Genomic DNA, 24,686 nt, shown 5'->3' with positions numbered 1-24,686 from the left:
CCCTGCACGCCGTTACCCCACCGCCGCTCGTCCGCCCCACCCCGTGCCCCCTGCCCGTCCTGCCCCGCTCGTCCGTGCCCCTTGCCCCCCGTTACACCACCCCCCGCTCGTCCGCCCCACCCTGTGCCCCCTGCCCCCGGTTACGCCACCCCCTGCTCGTCCGCCCCACCCCGTGCCCCCTGCCCCCGGTTACACCACCCCCCGCTCGTCCCTTACGCCAGCGGGCGGGGCAGAGCCCGGCTCCCCTTGGCCGTGTGCGCACGGGCGGGGGTGGCCAGGTCCCGAACCTAAGGCCGGGTCCCTGGGCCTGCCCCTCACGCCCCCCTTCACCTCAGGGGGCTGGCCGGCCTGCCCCGGGCCCGACCCCGCAGGCCTCACTCAGCCTCGCCGCCCCCCGACCCCGCCTCCCGCCCGGCTGCGGCCCCGCTCGACACCCCACGCCGCTGAGCGCTCCCCCGGGCCAGGCCGCGGCCGCTCGGCGCCTCAGTCACTCACTCCCCCGCCGAGAGGCGACACGGACAAACACGGCACTGCGCCTGCACGCCGCCCTCGGGGCCCGCCCGGTGCACGCCGGGAATTCGAGTCTCGAGGCTGGGCACTGCCACGGGACGCAAGGGGGAGAAGAACGACACGTCCCAGCATGCACCGGGCTGGCCGGAACCAGGGGCGCCGTTGGCGAAAAGGGTGCTGGGGGGTGTAGTTTTGGGTGGAGGTGGAGTTCTCCAGGGCAGGGGGAAGCTGGCCCGTGCGCTCGCTCGGAGCGTGTCTCCACGAGCAGCCCGCAGGGGCTTGCGGGGGGAGCACAGCGCGGGATGTGGCTGCCCCAGGGCAGCACGAGCCACCCCGGCCAGCGGCTCCCTGTGCGCCCAGGCTCGGGACAGGGACTCAAAGCAGAATCCCAGCCCTGACCTAGGGAGCTGGGGGCCGGTAGGGGCCCAGGGGTGGGGAAATGGGACCTGCCTCGCCCCCTCCTGCAGCCGCACCGCTGGGCAGCCTCTGCAGCAGGGAACGGGTCTAGTGATGTAGGTAAACTAGGGACACCAGATAGCAAGTGTGAAAAATCAGGACACCTTTTCGGGGATGGGGAGTAGTAGTTGCGTATATAAAAGAAAGCCCCAAATATCGGGTTGTCTGGTCACCCTAAGGTAAACCCAGGCAGTGAGGTGTGATGGAACTGCAAACCTGGGCACCCCATGCTCCCCGGGCAGCGGGACACCCGCCTCCTGGGAGAGGGGACAGACTGGGAACAGGGGGAAGGCCATGCTGGGGGTTCATCATGACAGGTCCTGATCCTCAGCTTGTCCATCCTCCCTTTGCCGGGGGTTCCTTCACGCAGCTAGGCTGCAGGGGTTACACAATCCAGGGCTAAACCCTGATGTTTTTTGTAAGAGCAACAGAGGACACAAGGGAGAATTCCCAGCTTTCCAGGGGTGGGAGCAACCACTTGCTGGTCAGCGTACACCAGGCTCTGAGGATCTCAGCAAGAAAGTCTCCTAGGAACCCCTCATGGCAGGGTGACCCAGTGGGTGCCCTGTATTCGTTTATGGACAGGGCCCTCTCAGCATGGGAGCAATGTAACTGAGGCTCTCAGGCTTGTTATAAAGCATTTGGAGTCCATCTCGACACCACCCATAACAAAGGGCACCCCAGCATTTCACCAAGCACAATAAAGGGGTCCCAAACTTCTCACCGGTCACAGCCGAGGTCACCCTAGTGTCCCACCAATCACAGCATAGGGTACCCAAACATCCTACCAATTACAGTCAAGGACAGCTCAATGCTCTAAGCTCTTCCTCCACCTTGAGACTGTGGTTTCCTCAGATGCACGTGATTTTCTCCTGTATGCATGTTCTCAAGCACTTCGAACGAAGACACCAACATTTCCCAGCATTGATACTGTTCTTATGCTTTATTTCCATAGCACCATGGGCTGCATGACCCCATATAGCTAAGTACAAAAGGTCCCTGCCTCTGTGGGCTTACAGTCTGAATTAGACACCACAGTGCAAACAAAGGTTTCAGAGTAGCAGCCGTGTTAGTCTGTATTCACAAAAAGAAAAGGAGTACTTGTGGCACCTTAGAGACTAACCAATTTATTTGAGCATAAGCTTTCGTGAGCTACAGCATGCATCCGATGAAGTGAGCTGTAGCTCACGAAAGCTTATGCTTAAATAAATTGGTTAGTCTCTAAGGTGCCACAAGTACTCCTTTTCTTAGTGCAAACAAAGATAGGTTAAGGGATATGTGATGGAGAAGACAGGGGCTAGGACAGTAACTAGACTGACACAGCCTCTGACTCCTTTGCTATCCCCGCTGTTTAAATGTGAGAGGCAGAAATGTCTGTCAAACCAACACAAACAAGTCTGCAGTATTGTCAGCCCCAAACATTCCAAAACCATGAGTCAGGCCCCCCAAAGTCATGAAATTGGCTCAGCAGTCATGAGATTTTCACACTAATCAGTGCTGGGTTCTTTTTATTTGCCTCCTGGATTTTGGGGCTTTTATGTGCCATATTTTCCAGCTTTTCTCTGCCATCACAAGGGCTAGCAATTTACTATTTTTTAAAATGAAAGCTGAGAGTCTCAAGTAACCACTTGACTCCTGGCACTGGTGCTAAAAGAAAAAAAAAACCCCCGCTAGTGGGAGACCCATGTCAAATCACAAGAGCTGGCAACAGCAAGTCAGCAAGGACAGGGAGGAGTGAGAGCACACTAGAAAATGATGGTGTTGGAATCAAGGATTAGAAAACATGCCTTCTCGTGATAGATTCAAGGAGCTCAATCTACTTGGCTTAACAAAGAAAAGGTTAAGGGGTGACTTGATCACAGTCGAAATGCCGATATGGGGAACAGATATTTAATAATGGGCTCTTCCATCTAGCAGAGAAAGGTCTAACACAATCCAATGGTGGGAAGTTGCAGGTAGATATATTCAGACTGCAAATAAGGCGTAATTTTAAAATTAACCATCAGAACAACTTGCCAAGGGTTGGGGTGGATTTTCTGTCACTCACACTTTTTATATCAATATTGGAGGTTCCTGTAAGAATTATTATGGGGCAGTTCTCTGGCCTGTGTTACACAGGAGATCAGACTAAATGATCACAATGATCCCTGGTGGTCTAGGATTCTAGGACTCAAAGGGTTACAACCAATGCACCAAAGCAAAGGGAATACAGAAGCAATTTCCCGACAGCCTCACGGGCATTTTACTTCCAAGGGCTGTTGCTCACCCAGTGTCTCATTCATCAGGACATCATGATGACTGTCCTTTATGGGCTTCTAATGGGTTTCCATGCTGGGGTGCCCTTGGAAATGTTGGGTAGGAAAGCGATTGAGCTGCGTGTGAAGCCTCCAATGCGCCCACAGCTCCAAGAGAAATGCTCTCGCTTTGCTCATGTGCCCTTAGCTTGATTTCCTGTTCCAGACATTAAGGAGAAGACTGCGCTCATCCAGCTGAGTCATTCTACCAGCTGACATCACGGGGTCACAGCGAGAAATGGGGCTGTTAAAATGGCCCCTTCCTTACTGCCCAGACCTGCTCCAATAAAATCCTCACATCCCACAAACCGTTACCGCTGCTGGATGTGCCCCAGATTTTACAAATGTTTTCAACTTTTCAATGGGACCATTTTTTGTAGCCCTCTGCCTGTGACAACCTCTTCCTTGGTTGCCATTGGCCCAATTCTCTTCTCTCAGCACATCGCTCAGGACTAACTCCAATGGAGCTACACTGGCATAAAACCCAGGTGAGAAGAGAATCCAGCCTCAGGCATCCCACTGTAAATGGCTTACGTGTGCCAAAACTGGGGAAAAAGGTGTTAGCGAACACATGATAAAATCCTAGATACCATTAAAGGGAGCCTCAGGCTGCTAACTCAGGGGAAAGCAACAAATCGCCTTGTCTTTCAGGATTTTACCTGGTGGGAAGAACACACGTTTCTTCCTAGTGAAGACAAGGCCCTAAGAGGGGAGAGAAACTGTAACAGCTACATCTCACACCCCTCTAGAAAGGCTTTTAAATAGCTCATCACTGGATCATCATCATCAAGCTGAAAGCACAGCTGCTCCTACTAGTCTATTTCAGGATTGCCTAGAAGCCCTGGTTGAGATCAGGATGCCAGGGTGCTAGGTGCTGTACATACACACAGCAACAGGTGGTCTTGACTAGGAAGAGTTTACAGACAAGACATTAATAGATGGGGAAACAGAAGAAGTGAGAAGACAAATCAGTTGTCCAAAGTGGCAGTGGCAGACCCAGAAAGAGAATTGAGATCTCCTGAGTAAGCCCAACTTTCCCTTCTTCCTTTTCTAGCTGCTCTGTAGGTGCTCTGCTCCCCACAGCTGCAGGGGACATGAATAGTCAGCGCGTAAAGGTTAACGTATTGGAGGAACAGCTGCATCTTCTACCCTGAGCAGTAATAGCTCCCCATCTGTGACTCTGTCAAGCCACAGGGTAAATCTGGACTTCCGCCTGCGGGAAAGTCAGCCAGGGAGAACATGGAGGCTTTGTGAGCCCTCCATGCTGCCAGTGCCAACGTGGAGGAGATTCCTGGAAGTCTCATGAGTGCATTTCAGGGGGTTGTGGGACAGCATACCTCACACTCACCTTGCTGCTCAGAGCAGCAGTACTGCCGGACCCTGGCAGCTTTCCCCTCAGCTATAGGATGGGCAGAAATGGGCCCTTGTCTTTTGTTCATGGGACTGTGAGCATGGTAATTTTTAATTGCAAAACAGATACACAGCTTGGAAAGGTCCAGGTGCTGGAAAGGTGCATGTTGGGCCGCCAGAAGATTCTGCAGGAGATGAGAATTTTAAAAGCACAGTATCAACAAGAGAGGACAATATGTTTCCGTAGAGGACCCCCAGCACAAAGCACACAGGATCCTAGGGCAAGGTTGCACCAGTAAGTGCCCTATTGTTGACTGTCCAGAGTCCACAGCTACAGCTCTACATTTCAAAGCCAACAGGCTGAAGCGTCCCTAAAGGAATGCCAAGTTCTCAAGGGCCCAGCATCATTCCCCATGCCTGATCTCTCTGGGGGCAAGATTGCACCAAAACTAGTTATACAGGTAGTATGATGAGTGGAACTGAAGAGAGAGACTGAGGTTTCAGGCAGGACTCGGATTGGTGAAGGACCTGAGGTACAGCTATAAAAGCCAAGTACCTGGCTGCTCCTAGCATTAATAGCAGAACCTCAGCGGATACTGCTGGCCTCAGAGTATATTAAACACTACGACTGCCTGCTTAATGCATCACTTATTGCTAGTGAAACCAGACAGCCAATTGGATTAGATTTTTATCCATAAAGACTGATAAACATTGTTTTCACCAGACACACACAAAATGACGAAAAGATATTTTCACTTATTATAATTGAAATGTACAGAGCAGCAAAGTTAGAAAAATGCTGCTTGAGAACTGATTAATATAGAGTTTAAGATTTACGTTGTATATTTTGACAGGTGATGTTGACAATTTGTGATTTAATAGTTATAAAGCTTTAACTTTTTGAATCTCAGCATCTATTGTTAGTAATTATTGCCTGACACCCCCCTGATAATTTCTCACAACTGTGAAAGTTGAAATAGCTGACAAAAAATTAAAAATGCTTAAAATCCATAAGCTTGCACAGCTGTGAAAAATTAAATTGATAAAAATGGAAAAAAATTTTAAAAATAAACTGATGTTATCCACTGAAATGATAAAAAATAAAAATCTAATTCTGCCAAGCCTTCTTACATGCTCAAGGACAAAGAAGCCGTTTATGTCCATATTTGAGAGGCTCTTCCTGTCAAATTTCAGTAACTGTGGGACTTTTCCTAGCTTCAGGAAGACTCCTTGCCATAAGACACTCCCTCCCACAATACACAGTAGTACCATTCAATTCACTCACCTCTCCCTCTGCATGTTGGCCAGCATGGAAGGACTGATAGTTACGGCTGCTGGTGTCTCAGCCAGGCTGTCTGGATATTAATGCTTGATTGTTTTCCCTTTTCTGTTCTCTGTGGAGGCTGCTTCCCAACAGGTCCCATGCACGTCGAAAGGAAAGCACAGCCCTTTTTCTAACAGCAGGTGACACAAACATGGATGGGTGTGTGCGTGTGTATGTATGTGCATGCTTGGTATGGACACATGTGGGCATGCATATGTTCGTGCATGCGCAGGGTTTTCTGTTGTTCTTAAGCTCTCTGCTGGCATAGCCATTCCGAACCAAGCACCTTATCTTCTGGTGCTTTCCCTGGTGGCTTGCTCTTTCTCCCTTTTTGAGGAGAGTGGCCCTGCACACAAGAATCTTGGTGGCTGGGGTGCTACAATGGCCTCCATTTCGTATGGTGGCAAGACCCAGTGTTGCAGCACTCTGCCTCAGTTTCCCCCTCCTCAGGAGCTTGATGACCAGGGATTTCACAAACTTATTTCAATCATGCCCTTGTTCAGCCTCAGTTGTTAAGACAAACAGCAGCTGTTCAAGGCCAAAGATAAAGTCCTCAGGGTCCAAACTTGAAAAGAGACTAGAAATCATAAACAGAGGTCCCTCTTCCCTGCTGATCTTCAACCATGGTCCCACCAAGGCCTTACTAAACATAAGGAGATGTAAATCTGGCCCATCCCTTGAGCTCTTCTTCTGCAAACTCTCACCCCCTCCACTTGGGCTCTGCAGGAGCCTCCCCGCTCTTTGGCTGAGTGCAACCAGCCAGGGTTTTCTTGCCTGAGGCCCCTTTTCCTTCAGCAGGTTCTCACTTCTTCCTCTCCCAAGGGGATCCCTGCTGCTCCTGCTTCTCCTTGTTAATGATAGCCCTGCTTTTTACTGGAAATCCCCATCCCCTCCTCAGCTGCAGTCCCCAACCCTCCTACAGGCCCAAGTACCATTCTGGGCGGGCGCTATGAAAGGTGTCCTCATTGCCCAGCTAGAACGGTGGGGTAAGCAAGCGGCTTAGCAGAGCCCTGAGCTGATGAGATTTCCTTTCCTGTTGGGGTTTCAGGCCCTGAGCAGAAGATGAAAGCACTTAGTGACTCGAGCGTTGTATCTGCTGGGCACTGGAAGGAAGGGAGAGCCTGATGCCTTACACAAATTTTGACAGATTCTTGTACATTTCCCTGACACCTTTTACAGGTCACAGCAGAAACCGTAGGGGCTTGATTTGCTTCTCATTTAGGGCCCAATACTCCTGCTATAAAGCAGTGATACACAAACCTCCGTGGTTCAGGAGCCAAATTAGCACTCAGCATTACCCAAAAGATCTTCATTGTTTCCTTTACTATAGTACTACATAGTCTTATTTAAATAGTATGACAGTGGAATGATAGGTCCATCAATGGCCATGAGCCAGGATGGGCAGGGACGGTGTCCCTAGCCGCGGTTTGCCAGAGGCTGGGAATGAGAGAGGAGGTGGATCACTTGGTGATTACCTGTTCTGTTCGTTCCCTCTGGGGCACCTGGCATTGGCCGCTGCCGGAAGACAGGATATTGGGCTGGATGGACCTCTGGTCTGACCCGGTATGGCCGTTCTTATATTCACTGACCAAGTATTATCATTATCAATTACAATTGGTTAATAATACGATGAAAGCATCCTGATTGGTTAATAACTTATATTGGTTAATAATGAAGTAACACAGTGTTTTAACAAAAACAATAAGGAGTCCGGTGGCACCTTAAAGACTAACAGATATATTTGAGCATAAGATTTTGTGGGTAAAAACCTCACTTCTTCAGAGGCACGTGTTCATGTCATGTGCCGCAACAGTCACATTGTGGCGCGCGACCCACAGTCTGAGTATCACTGCTATAAAGGACCCTACCGTTGAGTTTTGTGGCCTTAAGTTGGCACCTTACCCGGGTGTAGATCAGTGTCTGTGGCATTACGGCTGAGGTTTCATTGCCAGCGCCATCTCTTTGCTAGTTGCAGCCAGAGAAGTGTTACTTGGCTGGTCAGCTCTTTGGGGCAGGGATACGTGGTTTTGGTTTGTGTTTGTACAGTGCCTAGCGCAATGCAAGGCTTCCAGGCACAATCACAATGCACATACCTAACAAATAACAATGAGAGGGAGGGCAGAGAATGCAGCATAGTTTCCTCTAAAGACATTATAATTGTCAACAAACCCTAATTGCTAGCAACTCAGGCAAGTCAATGGTCCAACAGCAACCTTAACTCTGCCCACCTGTGTCCTCTGCTCACCTTCTCCCTAGTCTCATAGGTAACTTGCCCATGTGGGGTTATGAAGCGCGGTAATGCGGCCAGTAGTTGTTGGCTGATCTACGCCACACTCCCCATTCCGGCCTCTGTCAGGTGGTGGCAGGGTAGATGTTTGAGGCCCAGTCTGGTCCTGGAAGGGCCCCAATTTGGTCAGTGTCTAGCTGACATTTACTGAACTCATCTTCCTGTAACCCCTGAGGGGTAACGCAGGGCGGCCCCATTGTCCAGCTGGGGAAACTCATACACACATAGAGGGGAGATGACTTTACAACATGGCCAGGATTAGAACTCATGCCCTTACCAGCCTGATGTTGACCTGTTCCGTCCCCCCATCCCCACCGCTCGGTGCAGCTGTCCACCAGCCTGTCTTCCACCATTGCCAACGGGCCAGCCAGCAGGCAGCTAGCAATTGTGTCCTTGTGGGGCTGCATTTTGTGGCATAGGAAGGCGTATGCGTTTGTGACTAAACAGCAGACGAGAGACAGATCCAGGGACTGAGATGCTTGGAGATCGGAGGGTGGAGACTCAGAGACCTCTAACATGTCTCCTCTCAGCGAGCCCTCTGGCTCTCCTAAGGAGCCTGCTGATGACACAATGAGCATCAACCAACCAGGTGTGCTGGAGAACACTGATGGGTGCTCCCTTCGCCAGCGCCTTCCCGGGGGAGCAAGCAGCTTCCTCCAGCCTTGGGGCGCTAGGTCCTGAATCCTGATATGGCACCAGCCCCACTCAGCTGCCACGACAAGTCTCCTGACCAGCATAAGCTGGGATAACCAGTCCTCCTGTAGGAATCCCCCCCATACCTGAATGAAGGGCTTGTCCACTTGCATTCTCCATGTTGGGCCCACGTGGTTAGCAAGGGGCAGCTGGCTTTGGGCATTGCAACCCCTGCCAGCTGAGTATAGGGGCATAGCCTGCCTTGTATATCTATAAGAACCTAATATTCTGCACTGACATGTCAACCTCCCAGAGTCAAGCAGGAGCAATCAATCCATTAAAGCAGCTACTAATTCCCCAGCATATATGGCATCCCAGCCACCCTCCCCAATCCCATTCAAAACCAGCTAAAAAAAGCCACCACGTGTGAAGTGAAAATATGAACATTATTTAATAACTGATCCTCTGTAATAAACAATTTGAAAATATTTTACAAGGAATCACACACACAATATTTTACAAAGTTTTTTGTCTTTTTTTAAAGTTTTCTGACTGTTCTGTACAAAAAAAGATAAAATCAAATCAAATGAAAAAAAACAACCTTTTCGAATGAGCAGAAGAAAGCGTTCAGATGAGGAATGATCAGGATTTGATCCCAGCAGAACAACTATCTAGTGGTTCACTTTGTTCTTTTAGTTTTTAGTTTTTTAAACGTAAAATAGAATATATATATTTATATTTATGTATAGGCTTTTTTGTTATTCTCAAATGAGCACCTAACTAGACTATAGAATTACACAGACTCCCAGTAACACAGATCCGGCCATCTGTTCCAAACACGTTTCCCAGAGACATTTAACCAAACACACACTGAAAAAGCTACAAGCAAAATGACCATTAATTAACCCAGTCATTAATTAATGAATCACTTCCCTTACCCGCTCCCTACCCTCCCCCGGCTCAAGGGTCAAACCGGCAAGGTCTGTGGCTTCCCCCTTCCCACCCCCCTCCCATCCCCCAAGTTGGTTTAGTTGAATTAATTTTATATAAGCATTACAAAGGTCTGGTGATTTCAGTTCCAGCCAGCCCTGGGCGCCCCCTGCTGGCAGCTGTGTGTCGGGTACAGGGGTACGTGGACACAGCTAAAATGATGATGGCCAATAGGCCAACGCAGCCCCCAGTGCTGCACTGGAAACGGAGCAGCTCAGGGTGAGATGAGGTGTGCTCCAGCCCCTGTTGCTTTCCTAAGTGGGGATGGGTAGGTCACCGGCTCCCCATCTCCTGCCCTGAACCCACCCCCAAACCCTGGCTCCCCTCCTCCGCCCGATCCCCAGCACCCTGCACATGCATCAAATTCCTTCACTGGCTCCCTTGCTAGCCTCAGTGTACTCTCCACAGCTCTGCCCCGGCCATCCTCTCTACCTCCACCCCCACCTCACCCCCTGCACTCTGCCCTGGCCATTACCCACCCCATCTCATCCCCTGCACTCTGCCCCAGCCCCAGCCCCAGCTCATTCCCTGCATTCTGCCCCAGCCATCCCTTCCCCCCACCCCCACCTTGGGCTCTGCACTCTGTCCCCACCATCCCCCATCCCCTGCACTCTGCCCTGGCCATCTCCTGCTCCCCGCAACACCTCCTGCCCTGCACTCTGCCCCAGTCTTCCCTTCCCCTGCCCCCCCATCCCCTGCACTCTGCCTGGCTCTCCCCTGCCCCACCCCCACTTCATCAGCACACTCTGCCCCAGCCATCTCCTCCCCCCCACCTTGTCCCCTGCACTCTGCACTGCTGGCGCTTCACTGGGAGACCTCTGAAATTCCTGCAGGCTGGGAGTGCCAGCCTCCTGCAGGGCACGCAGCTGGGGGGCAAAGGGACCTGGGTGCTTATGGCAATGGTGGGATCTGGTCAGAGTTCCTTCAGGGTAAACAAACACAGCGCTAGGGGAATTCAAGGGGAAAAGCCACCTCTAGCGTTGGCTGTTCTGACTGGTCTCCTGTTTGGCCCTGCGGCTGCTGGGGTGAAGTTTGTGTCAGGATCAGAGTAGGGTTACAGGGGGAATGGCGCTACCAGGCTCCTGGGTGAGGGGTGATGACAGTAGCCTAGCACAAAATGGTTCAAAAGATTGTGTTAGGGTGTGTGCAGGAGCGTGTGTACGTACGTGCGTGTGTGTTCACGGGAGGGGTAGCCACATGGGCCAGGATGTGCTGGTGTGGGCACGGTCTGTGAACGCACAAGAGTGCGTATTCCCTTGTGCGTACGAGGGGATGTGTCTGCAGGTGGCTGTGTGAACACATGGGGTGAGCGTGTGCGCGCTGGGGGGCGTATCTGACAAGGGCTGTGTGCTGTTGCTGGATCCCAGGAAGCACTCTGCCCAGCAGGAACAGAGCCGCAGTGCCAGGGTGGAGGCAGGGCACAGCGAGGGCGCTAGCCTAATCACGCCCCAAGGGGCTAATGTCTTGTTTCAGGGCATGGCAGGTGCGTGGGAAGGAGCCTGGCTTCACTCTGGGAGCCCAGGCTGGGGCTGCAGGCTGCCCTGATCTGGAGCCCTGGGGAGATGCCGTTCTCACGGAGCAGAGACGATGCAGCCTGGCTGGCTAGTGCTGATGGGGCTGCGCTGTGCATATTCCAGGTGCAACTGGCTCTGCCACATGCTAGCAGCCAGGGGGAGGGAAATACAACCTCTGCACGAGCCCCAGCTCTGTGAGCTAACAGAGAGCTCTCCTAGCTGAAAGGAGCAGCCTGCTACAGTCACGGGGGCCATCTGTTGGTGGGAGACACGATCAAACAAAGGGCTCATCTGGGCTCAGTGGACACTCTGCTGGGCCTTAAGCCAGTAGGTTATACAAGCAGCTCACAAACTGGCTCCTGTATATTGGCTCCACACTGTGGTGTCACACAGCAGAGCAATGCCCCCCGCCCGCCTGCCTCCCCGCCACACTGTTCCTCGCTCTTCCTGCCCAGGTGTCAACACACCAAAAATCAAGGAGATTCTATAGGAGCGTACATCTGGTTTTCTCTCCCTTGGCCTTTGGTTTCTGTTTGCTCCTGAGCGGGGACACACATTCCCTGGCTCCGTGGCTTCAGGCAAACACGGAGATGGGGGCAAGGTGGCGGCAGGCTCGTTTTTTTACCCTAGGGGTTCAGTCCGGCTTTGGTGAGAAGTGAAAGGAAATGGAGGTGGGGCGGGATCTGTTAGTACCTCACAGACGTTTGCCCACGTCACAAAGCAGTCGCACGGTCTGGCACGGCTTGGCAGTCTTGGCTCAGGAGAGACCAAGGGTACAGGATGAGGTGGGGGGCACAGGTCAGCAGCTGTGGGTCAGCAATGGCTGGGCTCATCTTTGCTAACAGGAACACTAAACCGAATGAGCCGTGGACAGAACGGGAAGCAATGAGGTCTTCTCAGACATTTGGCTGCTGGTTCTGAAGACAGGGATGGCAGCTGTGACAGCACATGAACCCCTTGCTAACGACATAGCGGTTGAGGCAGGATTGGTTGTGGAGATAGCAAGAAAGACTAAATACCCCACCCTGCTCCCCGTACAGAGAGTGATTAAAAGGGAAGCTAAGAAGACCCAGCAGATGTGCCAGAGGCCTACTGGATCATGGTGCACAGCATGGCATCGCTCGCATGGGACTGCACTCTATTCTGCTGAGCTGCATTAATGTGGCCTGACATGGCACTGAGCTGCAGCACTCCTCTCCGGAGTGTCGCATTGCACTGAGCTGCAGCACTCCGCTCCGGAGCGTCACATTGCACTGAGCTGCAGCACTCCTCTCCGGAGTGTCGCATTGCACTGAGCTGCAGCACTCTGCTCCGGAGCGTCGCATTGCACTGAGCTGCAGCATTCCGCTCCGGTGCGTCGCATTGCACTGAGCTGCAGCACTCCGCTCCGGAGCGTCGCATTGCACTGAGCTGCAGCACTCCGCTCCGGAGCGTCACATTGCACTGAGCTGCAGCACTCCGCTCCGGAGCGTCACATTGCACTGAGCTGCAGCACTCCTCTCCGGAGTGTCGCATTGCACTGAGCTGCAGCACTCTGCTCCGGAGCGTCGCATTGCACTGAGCTGCAGCATTCCGCTCCGGTGCGTCGCATTGCACTGAGCTGCAGCACTCCACTCTGGAGCGTTGCATTGCACTGAGCTGCAGCACTCCGCTCTGGAGCGTCGCATTGCACTGAGCTGCAGCACTCCGCTCCGGAGCGTCTCATTGCACTGAGCTGCAGCATTCCGCTCCGGTGCGTCGCATTGCACTGAGCTGCAGCACTCCGCTCTGGAGCGTCGCATTGCACTGAGCTGCAGCACTCCGCTCTGGAGCGTCGCATTGCACTGAGCTGTCTCCCACTGCTCAGAGCTGCCTCACGCGATATGAAGCTGCGTCACATTTCCCACCACTGTGTTCCAATGCTCAGAGGAGTGTCGCATTGCACGGAGCTGCTTTCACACTGCGTGGAGTCACAATTGCATTGCCCTGCTCCCTGCACTGCACTGAACTGCCCCTCATGAAGTTGCTCTGTGCTCCCACCCATGAAGCAGCAATGAGCGAGGGTCCTTTCCCCTTTCCTGGCCACCCAACGCAAAGAGGCAGAGGCGATATTTGGCTGGAGAGAAGGGGGCTTTGGGGTCGGGAGAGTACTCCAAGCAGCTGAACCTGTGTTGAATGGCGTCCCTGCCTGTGCACCAGGAACAGCCCCAACAGCTGGGGACAAGCACAGAGCTAGCCCTGCCACTTTGATATCCCATCTAGACACCACTCGCTATGGTGGAAGGGATTCTGACTTTGATTTCAAAAGCTGGCCCCAGACATAAAACATGCCGTTATGAAGACAACTGGAGGGGCTCTTGGCGGGGGCTTGAGTTGAGTGGCAGGTGCCCATAGAACCCTCTCCCCTAAAACCAGATCTGAAAGGCCCGTGTGGGGGGCATCTGATGCCATCCGGATACATATGTGACATCAGGGACAGAAAGTGCTGGCTGCTACTTGAAAGAGACGGGTCAGTCTCAAGTCCCCAGTTAGTGAGACCCTAGGATCCAGATGTTCTGTCCTCTCCCAGACGTCTGGGTGCTTCACAGGCCCAGGGTAACGTGCGTCATGCACCGAGGCATTCCAAGTGTGAAAACAAGGGCTGTGGGCACCCAGATAATAATGTGTCAAATGCATCACGGCATTCCCCTGCTGGTGGCTCACCTGGCACTTTACCTCTGCCTGTGTAGCATCTTCCTCCTTTTCTTGCCCGGCATGCCGTTTCGGGAGGCTGAACTTATGCCTCTGGGGCCCAACCCCCTGCTCTGTGGCCAAACCCCCTTGCTAGCGCATGCCCTTTCCAAAGCGTCCACCAGGCAACCGATGGCCAAAGGTGCGTAAGGTCAAACTCTCCCCTCAGAGGCAGAGTTAATGGGAGCAACATGCGGGCACCACTTGGCCATTCTGGGGGGTTCAGTTCAGGGACCCTCTTCCTCTAGCAGAGCTGTCCTGGATGCCAGTCCCTCTGGGGGCATATTTGGGGTGTTAAGGCCAAACGCACCCTGGTGTATCTCTGCTGACTTAACAGTTACACCCAGGGATGAGCTTGGGCAGGGCTTTTTGGAGGTGTTGAACCCCACTGAGGTCTATGGGAGCTGTGGGGGCTCAGCACCCTCCTTATACCAGGCCCTGGGTGTTTTAAAAGGCCCTGATGGATCCTCTCCAGCTCTGCGTGCCTGGTGGAGAATGACTCAGCACAAAGGATCAGGGCACGCTACTCAAAGGAGTGGCTAGTGCCTGCCCTAATGGTGGTAGTCCGGTACAGAGAGAGATCCATGAACCCTTATCCAAGCTTCCTGCTAATGTACCCTTGGGTCAACTGTCCAGGGGCAGCTGTTATCCGGCCTGGGTTGCAGTGGGAGGATATCTCTGGGGAATGAGGAGACAACTTGGACCAGGAAGTTCTTCTTACCCATGATTAGTCCCACCCACTGTATGCCAGGGCTAGAATGATGTACATGAATGGCTGCTGAAGGTCTTGGACCCTCTCTCCCAATTCCCCACGACAGAGTTATCGATTTAAATAAATAATACTGACCATGACATTCCATTCAAGTTTCTTTTTGTGTGTGTGTGTCCTTGTTGCTGACAATAAATACTTGTACTTCTTCAGGCTAAAACATTGGAAAGTAGATGTAGAAAGATCTGGTTTAAAATCCTCAGGCTACAAAATAATAATTGAAGATTGGAATAAGATGGATGTAAATAAGGTGAGACTTGGACGGGATGGCACTGGAAAGCACCTAGGGATTGGGTGGCATGGAGAAGCAAATGAGGACATTATAAAACTATGACATTGGTTGTTTTTTGTGTTCAAGAAGCCACGGTGATTGGCTGAGAAGTTAACAAGACTCGTCTCAATTTGGCAAGAAAACACCATTTTTTTCTCTTCTATTTTGTTTTGCGTTTTCATTTGGATGGGCAGGGTGGGAGGGCAGATTATCTCAAACACAAGAGCAATCTGGCATCAGTGTTGGTTAAATACTTTAAGACAGCAAAATGGTAAGACATCTCTCAATGGAAACTACAAAACCTCCCAGAATTCCACAGGTTCCATGAGGGAAAAGAGAGGAAAAAAAAAAAAAAAAAAGAAAACCAAATCAAAAAACCAGGTCACTGTTCTTCGTATTTGGCCAAAAGCTCAATGGCAGGGAGAGGACAGGGTCAAGGAGTCAAGAGCTCAAGGACGCTCACTGTCTGAAGAACAGAAGCCTCAAATGGGTTGTGATTCCCCAAGTCTTTCTCAAGCTCAGTTCTTGCCAACCTGCTGCACAGAGACACTAGAAAGGCAAGGCCAGGTTGGAGAGAATGGGAAACAAAGCAAAAGGAAAAAGAAAAAGATATTCCAGGCTCCTGAGTGGAGTGAGAGGAGGTCCTCATGAGCCACAGCCAAGGTGTAACCAGAGCGGATGGGACGAGAAGAAGTTGCCCTTTTCCAACACGCCTGGAGAGGATGGAGATGGAGTTTTAAACAAAAGAAAAATGGATGGGTTGGACCAGATGGATGTTTTAAAGGCAAGATGCTGAGGACAGAGGCTGGTGGCTGGCAGTCAAGTAGAGGAGCAGCAGCTGCAGGGCTAACAAGATGCTGAGGGAGGGTTTGAAGGAGGCCCCTCTGCCGCAGTCTGAGGTATCTTCCTGCGGAGACAAAAGGCGAGATGGGTTTCTGCAGGGATCGGGTGGGTGGGCGAGATCATCACACATGTGCCAGTGGGACCCGGGACAAAGGCAGTCCCCATGCAGTGACCAGCTTCCGCTGACTGATGCCCAGAACAGACGCACTCACTCTAGGAAAGCTTCCAAACCAGGGGGAGGTTATTGCCTATGACCCGGTGCACCCTTAAAAAAGCACGAGCTGCTGGCAACCTTGCTTTCCATCCCTAGCAGATCCCGTGCACAGCTTGCCCTGCCTCCCTTCTCCTGGGACCCCTGCTTCCCCTGCCCCTGGAGCTGGTTCCCCCGCTTACCGTTGCATTGTAGTCGAAGCAGATGTGGGGACCTTTCCGGTACCGGGGCTTGTCTACCAGCTCACACTGATTTGGATCTCTCGGTGGAGCTTCATGTGTCAAGGATACAACGCGGTGCAGGCATGATTCTGGGGGAGAGGACAGAGGGACGAAGCAGGGCTGGGGCAGCTTAGAGAAGTTAAGCAATGGGACAGGAGGCCACCCAGAATGCAGGAGACTTCATGAGGTCTGCGATTAGGGAAGGACCGAGACCTCCCAAGATGTTCTCCCGGGTTCTCTTCTCTCCTCACTTGGAGGTTAGTGCACAGCATTGCCCCTTGGCTTTTAACACTTCTCTAGCAGGAACCATGTATTTCAACCCATCATCATCGATCCCCTTGCTGTCTTTGAAGCCCTCTGGCAGGTTGCCTTGGTCTCCTCTCTTCCCATTGAGAACAATTCCAGCTCCCTTAGCCTTCCCTCACTAGTCACCTGGCCTGGAGAACTTAAGTGATCACCTGGGCATCTGAACACTCTTGGGGGGTGCAGGTCCAGAAGAGAAACAGCTCAGAGCTGAACCCAGACAAGGCAGAGACACAACCAGCTCCAAGGGGAGTTGATCTGTGGACTATGTTTGTTATTTCTAAGGTGCTGGGCTGCCAGGGGCTGGGGGTGGGTCCTGCACTAGCATGGGCTGCACTTAGGGCTCTCCTGAAACCTGTGGGCTTAAAGAGGCGCTTATAGGGCATTGTACTGGCCTCAGTACGGAGTGAATTCCACCCTCTATGATCATCCAGTAGAAAAGCTCCTCTTCTCTCCAGTGGCTGTTGGCCGTGTCCTGAGGCTGAGGCGGGAGCTGTGAAGCCCAATGCAGCAACAATCAAAGGATACCTCGTATCTCCGCCTGAGGGAGCTTGGTGGACTCACACTGGCTGCACATCGGCTTATCCGCTACGACGAACAGCAGGTTGGTGTTGGCAAGCTTCTGTGCGTGGAACAGCCTGTGGGACGGGAGCAATGTGGTTATCCTGGGCCACATCTCTTGCCCTGCATCCTCCATCTCTGCTGTGCCGCTCCTGAGGAGCGGTGAGCAAACCCTGCTAGTGCTACCTGGGAACCCCTAGCTACCATGAGTGCGCTTCTTCCTTGGCTTGGCTGACCTATGACCCTGAGCCCCACACGCCAGTACAGGCCACCACATCCCCTGCCATTGGTGACCTCCCAAGTGTTATCAGGGAGCGACGTGAAGGAAGATTAAGGTACCAAAGAGGAGTCCAAAGCTTTCAACCCATCTGGTGGCCCTATTCAGCTGGGTGAAATTCCTTCCTGCCCAGGCTGTGAGGATTCGGGTGTCAGAGCCGCTGTGTTGACGTTAGAGGGGAAAGGTTCCACTTAATGAAACCCCAGTAGCCTGCACAATTTGGAGCTCATCTCGCATCCAGCTCACTCAGCCCAAGGGGCGGTCTGTACCAGCAATTGCTGGTGTCATGGGACAATGCTACTGCAAGCGTTTATTTATATAAAGGGGCCACAGCCGAGAGTGGTGCTTTACAAACAGAGAGAGACACAATTCACACCTCCAGTGTAAAATTAGATCAGGGCCACAACAGCCATCACATCACAGAGGGAACAGTAGCTCTGGCACCCCCAACCCCAGCACCGCTGCATCCTCCTTCCCCTTCTCAGCAGGCGTGGGAACGAACCGGGGACCTTTTCAGGGGGGGATTGCTGCTGCCACCTGGGCATCTCAGCAATCAATAACTGACCATTGGCTGAATTAAAGTCATTATTAATTCATGCACCCACAAGACTTTTCTGGTCTTGCAGTTCTTATTGAGTCAGCAAGGTACCCAAGCTTTGCCCAACCGAGGGTGACGTGTCAGTTGGGCAGGTGATGAAGGGCCCCATCCAAACTATGTACCATGGAGCAGGATGCAGCTGCCCATTGAGAGACTACAGATCCCAGCACGCAAGGCACTGCTCAGAATTGAGTAGCCTGGCCTCTGTGCATGCTGACAGGCCTTTGGCTAACGTGGCTTAATTAGGATCAGCTAAAATGATCATGTAACAAATTCTGCTCTCATTTACACTGGTCCCATACACAGATTTGTATTTGGTCCAGTATAAAATACACCAGCATTTTAAACCGCAAGACCTCCTGAGTTAAAAAAGAACCTGAAGGGGAAGAGAAAGTTCCTCTCCCAGGTGTCAATGTTCCCTAGCTTCTCATCAGGAAGGCTTTCTGGGCGGAGGAGTCTGATCAGCTAACAATGGCTCAGAGTGTGCAGATCTCTCATACAACCCTGCGGATCAGGGACTCCGCAGCCAAATGCAACAAAACAAATCACACAAGCGCAAGCAGTGACATTCTAGCAGCTGCCTGTGATTCTGCACAGAGCTGATGGCACAAAGAGTTTGGCTTCAAACCTGCAAATGCACTCGAGATGCAGTACCACTGCATGCTTGTTGGCTGCTACTGCTTATGACACTGCCAGCGCTGCTGTGTTTGTTCCAATCCTTGGCGCGACTGCAAAGCACCTGTGCCACTCAAGGAGAAGCAGCTGAAGTGGAAAGAAGAGATGGAGCTTCCTTTGCATGGGACCTGATTCAGCTCCCACTGAATGAACTCTTTGCTTTGATTTTAACAGGAGTTGGATGGGGCCCAAGGAGCTATCTTCATTGTTCTGCTCTTCTTCAGCAGCCCGGCTCCTTCCTCTCCAAGCCGTTGGATTGACGACATGCAGCCTGCTGCACAGGACTGACACTAGGGCACTCCAGTGTCCTCAGCCTCAGGACCCCTTGGAAGGAGAAAGACACTCTCACGCCCCCAGCCCTCCTGGCAACAGAGCCCATGTTGTCTAGCTGTGACACGCACTCTGGACACCATGTTCTGGTTACCAGCTGCTCTGAAGCCCGTCGCTGTGGGCACCCTGTCACACTGACCTTGAGCAGTTTCCACAGTCGATCATAGCGTTATAAGTGGCGTTGACGGTGCTGAAGTAGTACTGCGTCTGCTTCATGATGCAGCTGGTCTCTCTGGACTCCATGCTGTCTGCTGTGACATCCTCTGTCACCGGGGACAAGACACAGTGGGACATGGCAGGAGGAAAACCCTTGGCTGCTCATTCCCACCCCACTGGAATGTGCCCTGCTTCTCTAAGCCCCTCTGAAGCAGTGGCCAGAACTAAGGCGGACTTTGCTGTCCAAAAATACACTCAATACAATGTACCCCTGAAATGTGCACACTGGGGCTGGGTGGTTACTGCAGTGACTCCAGGTGCTGGCCAATGGAGGATCAGCTGGTGACATCATCTATCTATCTCAGTCGCTTAGTACTCTCCATCCCCCGGACAGACGTTTACTCCCCCTCTCTCATGTGCTCCCTCCTCCTGACTCATCCCTCCCACTGCTGCACGGTGTTAACCCGGGCAGATCGTACCTGTTTGAAACCAGCTGCTGTAGGTGAGGCCGTACAAGAGCTGCTGGAACAAAGACCTTTGGAAAGGAAAACACAGAGCTGTTAGTTGACATGAGAGGCCAATCAGAACACACTGCTAGGGCCAGGCTACGCACTGACTGTAAGGCTTTGGGCTGGAGCACTAGTATAGACAGTTTTACACTGTGCCAGCTGAGCCCCCTTCACTCCAGCCTGACATGCAGCTCACAAGGTCAGAAGCCGGAAGCAGATGTTTCTTCTCCCTTTCGCTCTCTGTGCAGGAGGTTGCTTTGCCTGGCTTTGAGCTACTCTGACATCATGAAGGCAGGTACAGCCATCGCATGGAAAGGAACCCACCCCATTCCACCGTGAATCTGATCAAAGCCAAAGAGACCCAGCTGCTCTAAGCCTTCTCTTCCATCGAAGAGCACTCGCTTTCCTCAGGCTATTCTCCTCCGCAAGCAGAACTCAAATTCTGTCACTTGGCAGGTGACATCACTGAAGCAGATATGAGCAATTAACATAAACGCGGCAAAAACTGGGTGAGAGATGATGTTCCATTTGCTAATAAAGTACGATTTTCAAACCAAACCCACACAGCATCCAGGAGCAATTCTACTGGCCCCAAGGCTATCCCCTTCCATCTCTCTCCATCCAGAGAGATCGGGGCGGACAAACTTTTTGGCCTGAGGACAACATCAGGTTTCCGAAATTGTATGAAGGGCTGGTTAGGGGAGGCTGTGCCTCCCCAAACAGCCAGGCGTGGCCTAGCCCCCACCCCCTATCTGACCCACTCGCTTCTCACTCCCTGACGGCCCTCCCGGGACTCCTGCCCCATCCCCCCCACCTCCGCTCCCTCTCCCCTGACCGCCCTCGGAGCCCCCGCCACCCCATCCAACCCTTCCTCTCATTTCTGACTGCCCCCCCTGGGACTCCTGCCCCATCCAACCACCCCTTCTCCCTGTCCCGACTGCCCCCAGAACCCCTGCCTCTGACTGCCCCCCACCACCCCATCCAACCCCCCCCTCCTTTCTGACTGCCCCCCCGGGACCCCTGCCCCCATTCAACCCCCCTGTTCCCCGCCCTCTGACTGTTTCGACCCCTATCCACACCCCTGACCACCACCCCGAACTCCCCTGCCCTCTATCCAACCTCCCCTGCTCCCTGCCCACTTACCGCACTGCCTGGAGCACCGGTGGCTGGCGGCGCTACAGCCGCGTCGCCCAGAGCACCAGGACAGGCAGCCGCGCCGCCCAGCTGGAGCCAGCCACGCCACCGCGCAGCACAGAGCCCCGGGTCAGGCTGCAGCTCTGCAGCTGCGCTGCCCAGAGCATTGTGCCAGTGGCGCAGTGATCTGAGGCTGCATGGGAGGGGGAACAGCGGGGGAGGGTCCCGTGGGCTGGATGTGGCCCATGGGCCATAGTTTGCCCACCTCTGAGATAGACAGATCCATCCGTCCATCCATCCATCCAGATAGATCTATCTACTAATAGCGTGCCAACCACCACTGCATCTGGGCACCAACCTAATGATCTATGTAACACTCCCATAAAAAGCACGAAAGCCAAAAATGTTCACATTTGGGTGGTGAAAGTTAGATATCTATATCCACATTTAGACCCCTAAATAAAAATGGCCTGATTTTCAAACATGCGTTGCTGAGCACCAGCAGCTCCCGATAAAGTCAGGGAAGCCACTTATTTAGGTACCTAATTTTAGACATCCATGTTTGAAACTTTCCGCTTAACTGTACAGAGAAATGTATAACTGATGCCTAGGGGTGTGTGGGTGTCTGTGGGTGTGAGACAGAGAGAGAGATGCTGACTAAAGGGAGTATCTCACATTGTATCTGAAAGGTGTAAACACCAAGGGAGCAGAGCAGGGAAATAATCAGGAGATCGGGGCTGAAATGGACTAGTGCAGACGTAGGCTGAATCGCAGGGAACATTTTCTGATGCTGAGACTTGTTAGGCAGAAATGGAGGCTCCCAAAGGAAGTGAGGTGGAAGCCCCACAGATTCAGAAGAAGAGTGGACAAGCCCCAGGAGCATGGAGTGTAGGGAATTCTCTGGCCCGGGGGATGGGATGGACCAGATGGGAGCTATTAAAGCATTTCCACCTGACTTCTATCACTTGCACTTTCTCACTCTGCCTCGCTGTGGCACATCCTTACTCTCCAGTCTCACTCTAAAATCTGGGCCGCAGATAGCTCCCCTGGCTGCTCGGGGCTCAGCAGCAGCGGAGATGGAGACTTACCACGCGGCGGCTGATGTCCACCAAGCCAGGTTCAGGAAATCTGCCATGGTGGGCTGAAAAGAAAGAGGAGAAGGAAACAATGTGTCAACAGAGCCGGGCCCACCTGTCAACAGGGCCGCCGAGAAACTCTACAATTACAAACCAGTGGGCAGCATCCAGGGATTGATGCTGCAAAAGAACAGGTGTGAAGTGCTCCCCGGAGATGCCTGTGCTAGAGCCACACAGATAGAGGGCTCCATTTGCTCTTGTCTCCCCTGCTTTATAACGTATGAGTGACTCTAAACATGGCTGGTGTCCACACTTCCCCAGGTTAACGCTTGGTTAGTGACTAGTGGTCTTTCTCCCAGCCAGAGGCCTGGGCCGGCACACTGCTGTTACTGGCTAACCTGTCTGGCTCACTGCTCTTTTGCAGAGTAGTGCTAACTCCTTAACCAGGCCTGCATAACTGGTGCGGCTGGTCCCCCTTCCTCTCTGTGCGCTAGGACACTCCAGAGTGCATTGCAGTACTTGATGCTGGGGCTGCTCTGTGTCGCATCCACTGGGCACTCAAGCCCCTGCTGCGGCACTCTGGGAGAGCTGCCCGTGTTTTCCCAGAACGCGCTCAGACCGATGCAGTAGGCAGCTAGGTAAAGGTGGACGCACAGCCACCTGGCACACGATTGTGCTGCGAGGAGCTGCATGGACACAACTCACTCATGCTGCTGGGTACCATATCGGAGGAGACCGCAGCCTGGCCACAAAGCCTAAGCGCATGTGAGACAAGAGGCTATTTCGGACTCTGCACCCGACAGGGAAGCTGAACCTTGAGGAGCTACTTTCCACAGTTCCTGGCTCCACAAGGCATAAGGAAGAGGAGGGATAAAGCAGCCCTCTCCTAGTCCAGTGCAATGTTGAATCCCCTGGGGACACAGCACTTGGGGTCTGTGAGAGCACACTGTCTGGAAGTATCACCCAAGTCTTGGCACCAACAGGCAGATTAAGAGGACTGGCCAGCTTTTCCCTGTTACATTCTGGGAGGACATCTGTTGCTCTCATTGGCTGCATTACCCAGCTGCTATGCCCTATGAGAAAGCCAAAGGAATTTCTCCCTCTGGTTTCCTTGTGGCAATCAATGGCTCTTTAATTGCCTGGCTGTCAGGGATACAGCCCCTGGACCAGCAGGTGAACTTAGCCCTCGCCTCAGCTGTACGAGCACTGCCCATAGCCCTGCACTCACCACAAACACCCCTCTGGGGGCAGCTCCCGTGTTGCTCGGAGCTTCTGGGGTGCACACCGACTGGAAGTCGTAGGACTCCTTCCGCGCGAAGAAGGAGTTGTTGTAGAGGGCAGACATCAAATTAGCATCCACCTCACTGAAAAACTTTCCCACCTGGAACGGACGACACCAGAGCAGAGGGGGTGAGTCTGTGCTGAGCATGGGAAATGAGACATGCTCTCTTCACAGCAGGGCTCTGCGTTGAGTCATCCAGCCAGAGTTCACGGGTGCAGTACAGGAGCCAGGCTTACAGTTACAAATGAAATGAGTTTGAAGGTCTCTGCTGAGTCCCCTGTGGGTGCTTCTTAACCCAATACACAGTTCAGTACCAGCAGGAATGACCCAGGAATGGAATAGTGGTGGTGGGGCCGCAGCTCAGGACTGAAGGTCACTGGCAGACCTGGGGGGCGAGGGGGCAAGGACTGGAACAGCAGGGGGTGCTGTGGGGCAGGACACAGGGGCATTGGCAGATCCGTAGAGGGGCTCAGGCCTGGAGGAGCAAGGAGGCTGCCGGTCAGGATTGAGGTGCACTGGCAGAGCTGTGTATGTGGGGAGCCTAGGGCAGGAATAGCAGGGGGGCTGCAGGCCATCAGCCATGCACTGTTCTTAGGGGCAGAGCTACCAGTCCCTCACTTTCAGACACAACTGAAATTTACCCAAATTGGCCATGAGGGGGCAAATCACCAAGCTTCTCTGTGCTCTGACTGGGATTTCCCTTCCTTCCACTCCCAGCATCTCAGAGCCAAGACCCTCCACCCCAGCCTTTGGCAGAAGAACTGCTGCTCACCTGGTACCAATGGTCTTCCTGGTTGGAGAGCACCAGAAAGCCTCCATCATCGATGAGAACGCAAATGAGGTCCTGCAAAAGGAGGAGAGCATTGGTCTGACGTAGGCAGCTCAGAGCTTTGGGCAGCACTGCTGGGCTCAGCTGTGTCCAGGCAGCTGTGCCATGGGGGCAGAGCCCGGCCACTGCCCACTGGCCAAATTCAAGTGAGTTTCAAGAGAAATGCAAGCAGCACATGAAATCCCTGGACAGGTCAGCCCTGCCCTGAGCACCTGGTTCCCTGGGACACTCCTTCAAGAATCGTCCTGAAAGCACATGGGTCTTCATGTGTTAAAGGGCTGCTGTACTGTGTGAAAGGGCAGCACTGAGATACAGCTGCCACATTGGGAGGTATGGGCCACCCAGAGGATGGAACAAACCTTTGTAAAGGAAGTCTGTATCAAAATCCTCCTGCCAGGGTGACGTCTGATTGACAAGAGACAGGGACAGAGTTAAAGGCGTCTGCATGACTCTACATGTGTTTTCTGCCTTTCCAATTTGATGTGTTCAGGGGCAACCTTAACTTAGAATTTCCTGCCTTTCTGATGATTTTTTAAATCACATCAGAGTTTTTCTAGTGTGATTTCTTCTGGAG

At 52.8% G+C, this 24,686-nt stretch overlaps 1 protein-coding gene across 3 annotated transcripts in view; it reads right to left on the bottom strand.

Annotated features, from left to right (window-relative positions):
• Positions 1 to 15,343: 15,343 nt before the first annotated feature.
• CACNA2D2 (calcium voltage-gated channel auxiliary subunit alpha2delta 2) overlaps positions 15,344 to 24,686 on the bottom strand; it is a 599,591-nt gene continuing 590,248 nt past the window's right edge. For all 3 annotated transcript variants that reach the window (XM_048856900.2, XM_048856901.2, XM_075130629.1), the window contains 8 exons: positions 24,056 to 24,127; positions 23,230 to 23,382; positions 22,014 to 22,066; positions 19,762 to 19,817; positions 19,266 to 19,389; positions 17,214 to 17,323; positions 16,344 to 16,432; positions 15,344 to 16,014 (listed from right to left, as the gene is read on the bottom strand). In XM_048856900.2, coding sequence (XP_048712857.2) covers positions 15,886 to 16,014; positions 16,344 to 16,432; positions 17,214 to 17,323; positions 19,266 to 19,389; positions 19,762 to 19,817; positions 22,014 to 22,066; positions 23,230 to 23,382; positions 24,056 to 24,127 — 786 coding nt within the window. In that variant the 3' untranslated portion in view covers positions 15,344 to 15,885. The remainder of the gene's footprint in view (positions 16,015 to 16,343; positions 16,433 to 17,213; positions 17,324 to 19,265; positions 19,390 to 19,761; positions 19,818 to 22,013; positions 22,067 to 23,229; positions 23,383 to 24,055; positions 24,128 to 24,686) is intronic.

This window comes from Caretta caretta, chromosome 7 (assembly GCF_965140235.1).
Source record: "Caretta caretta isolate rCarCar2 chromosome 7, rCarCar1.hap1, whole genome shotgun sequence".
NCBI classification, from domain to species: domain Eukaryota; kingdom Metazoa; phylum Chordata; order Testudines; family Cheloniidae; genus Caretta; species Caretta caretta.
This window is presented reverse-complemented; position numbering and strand designations above follow the sequence as displayed.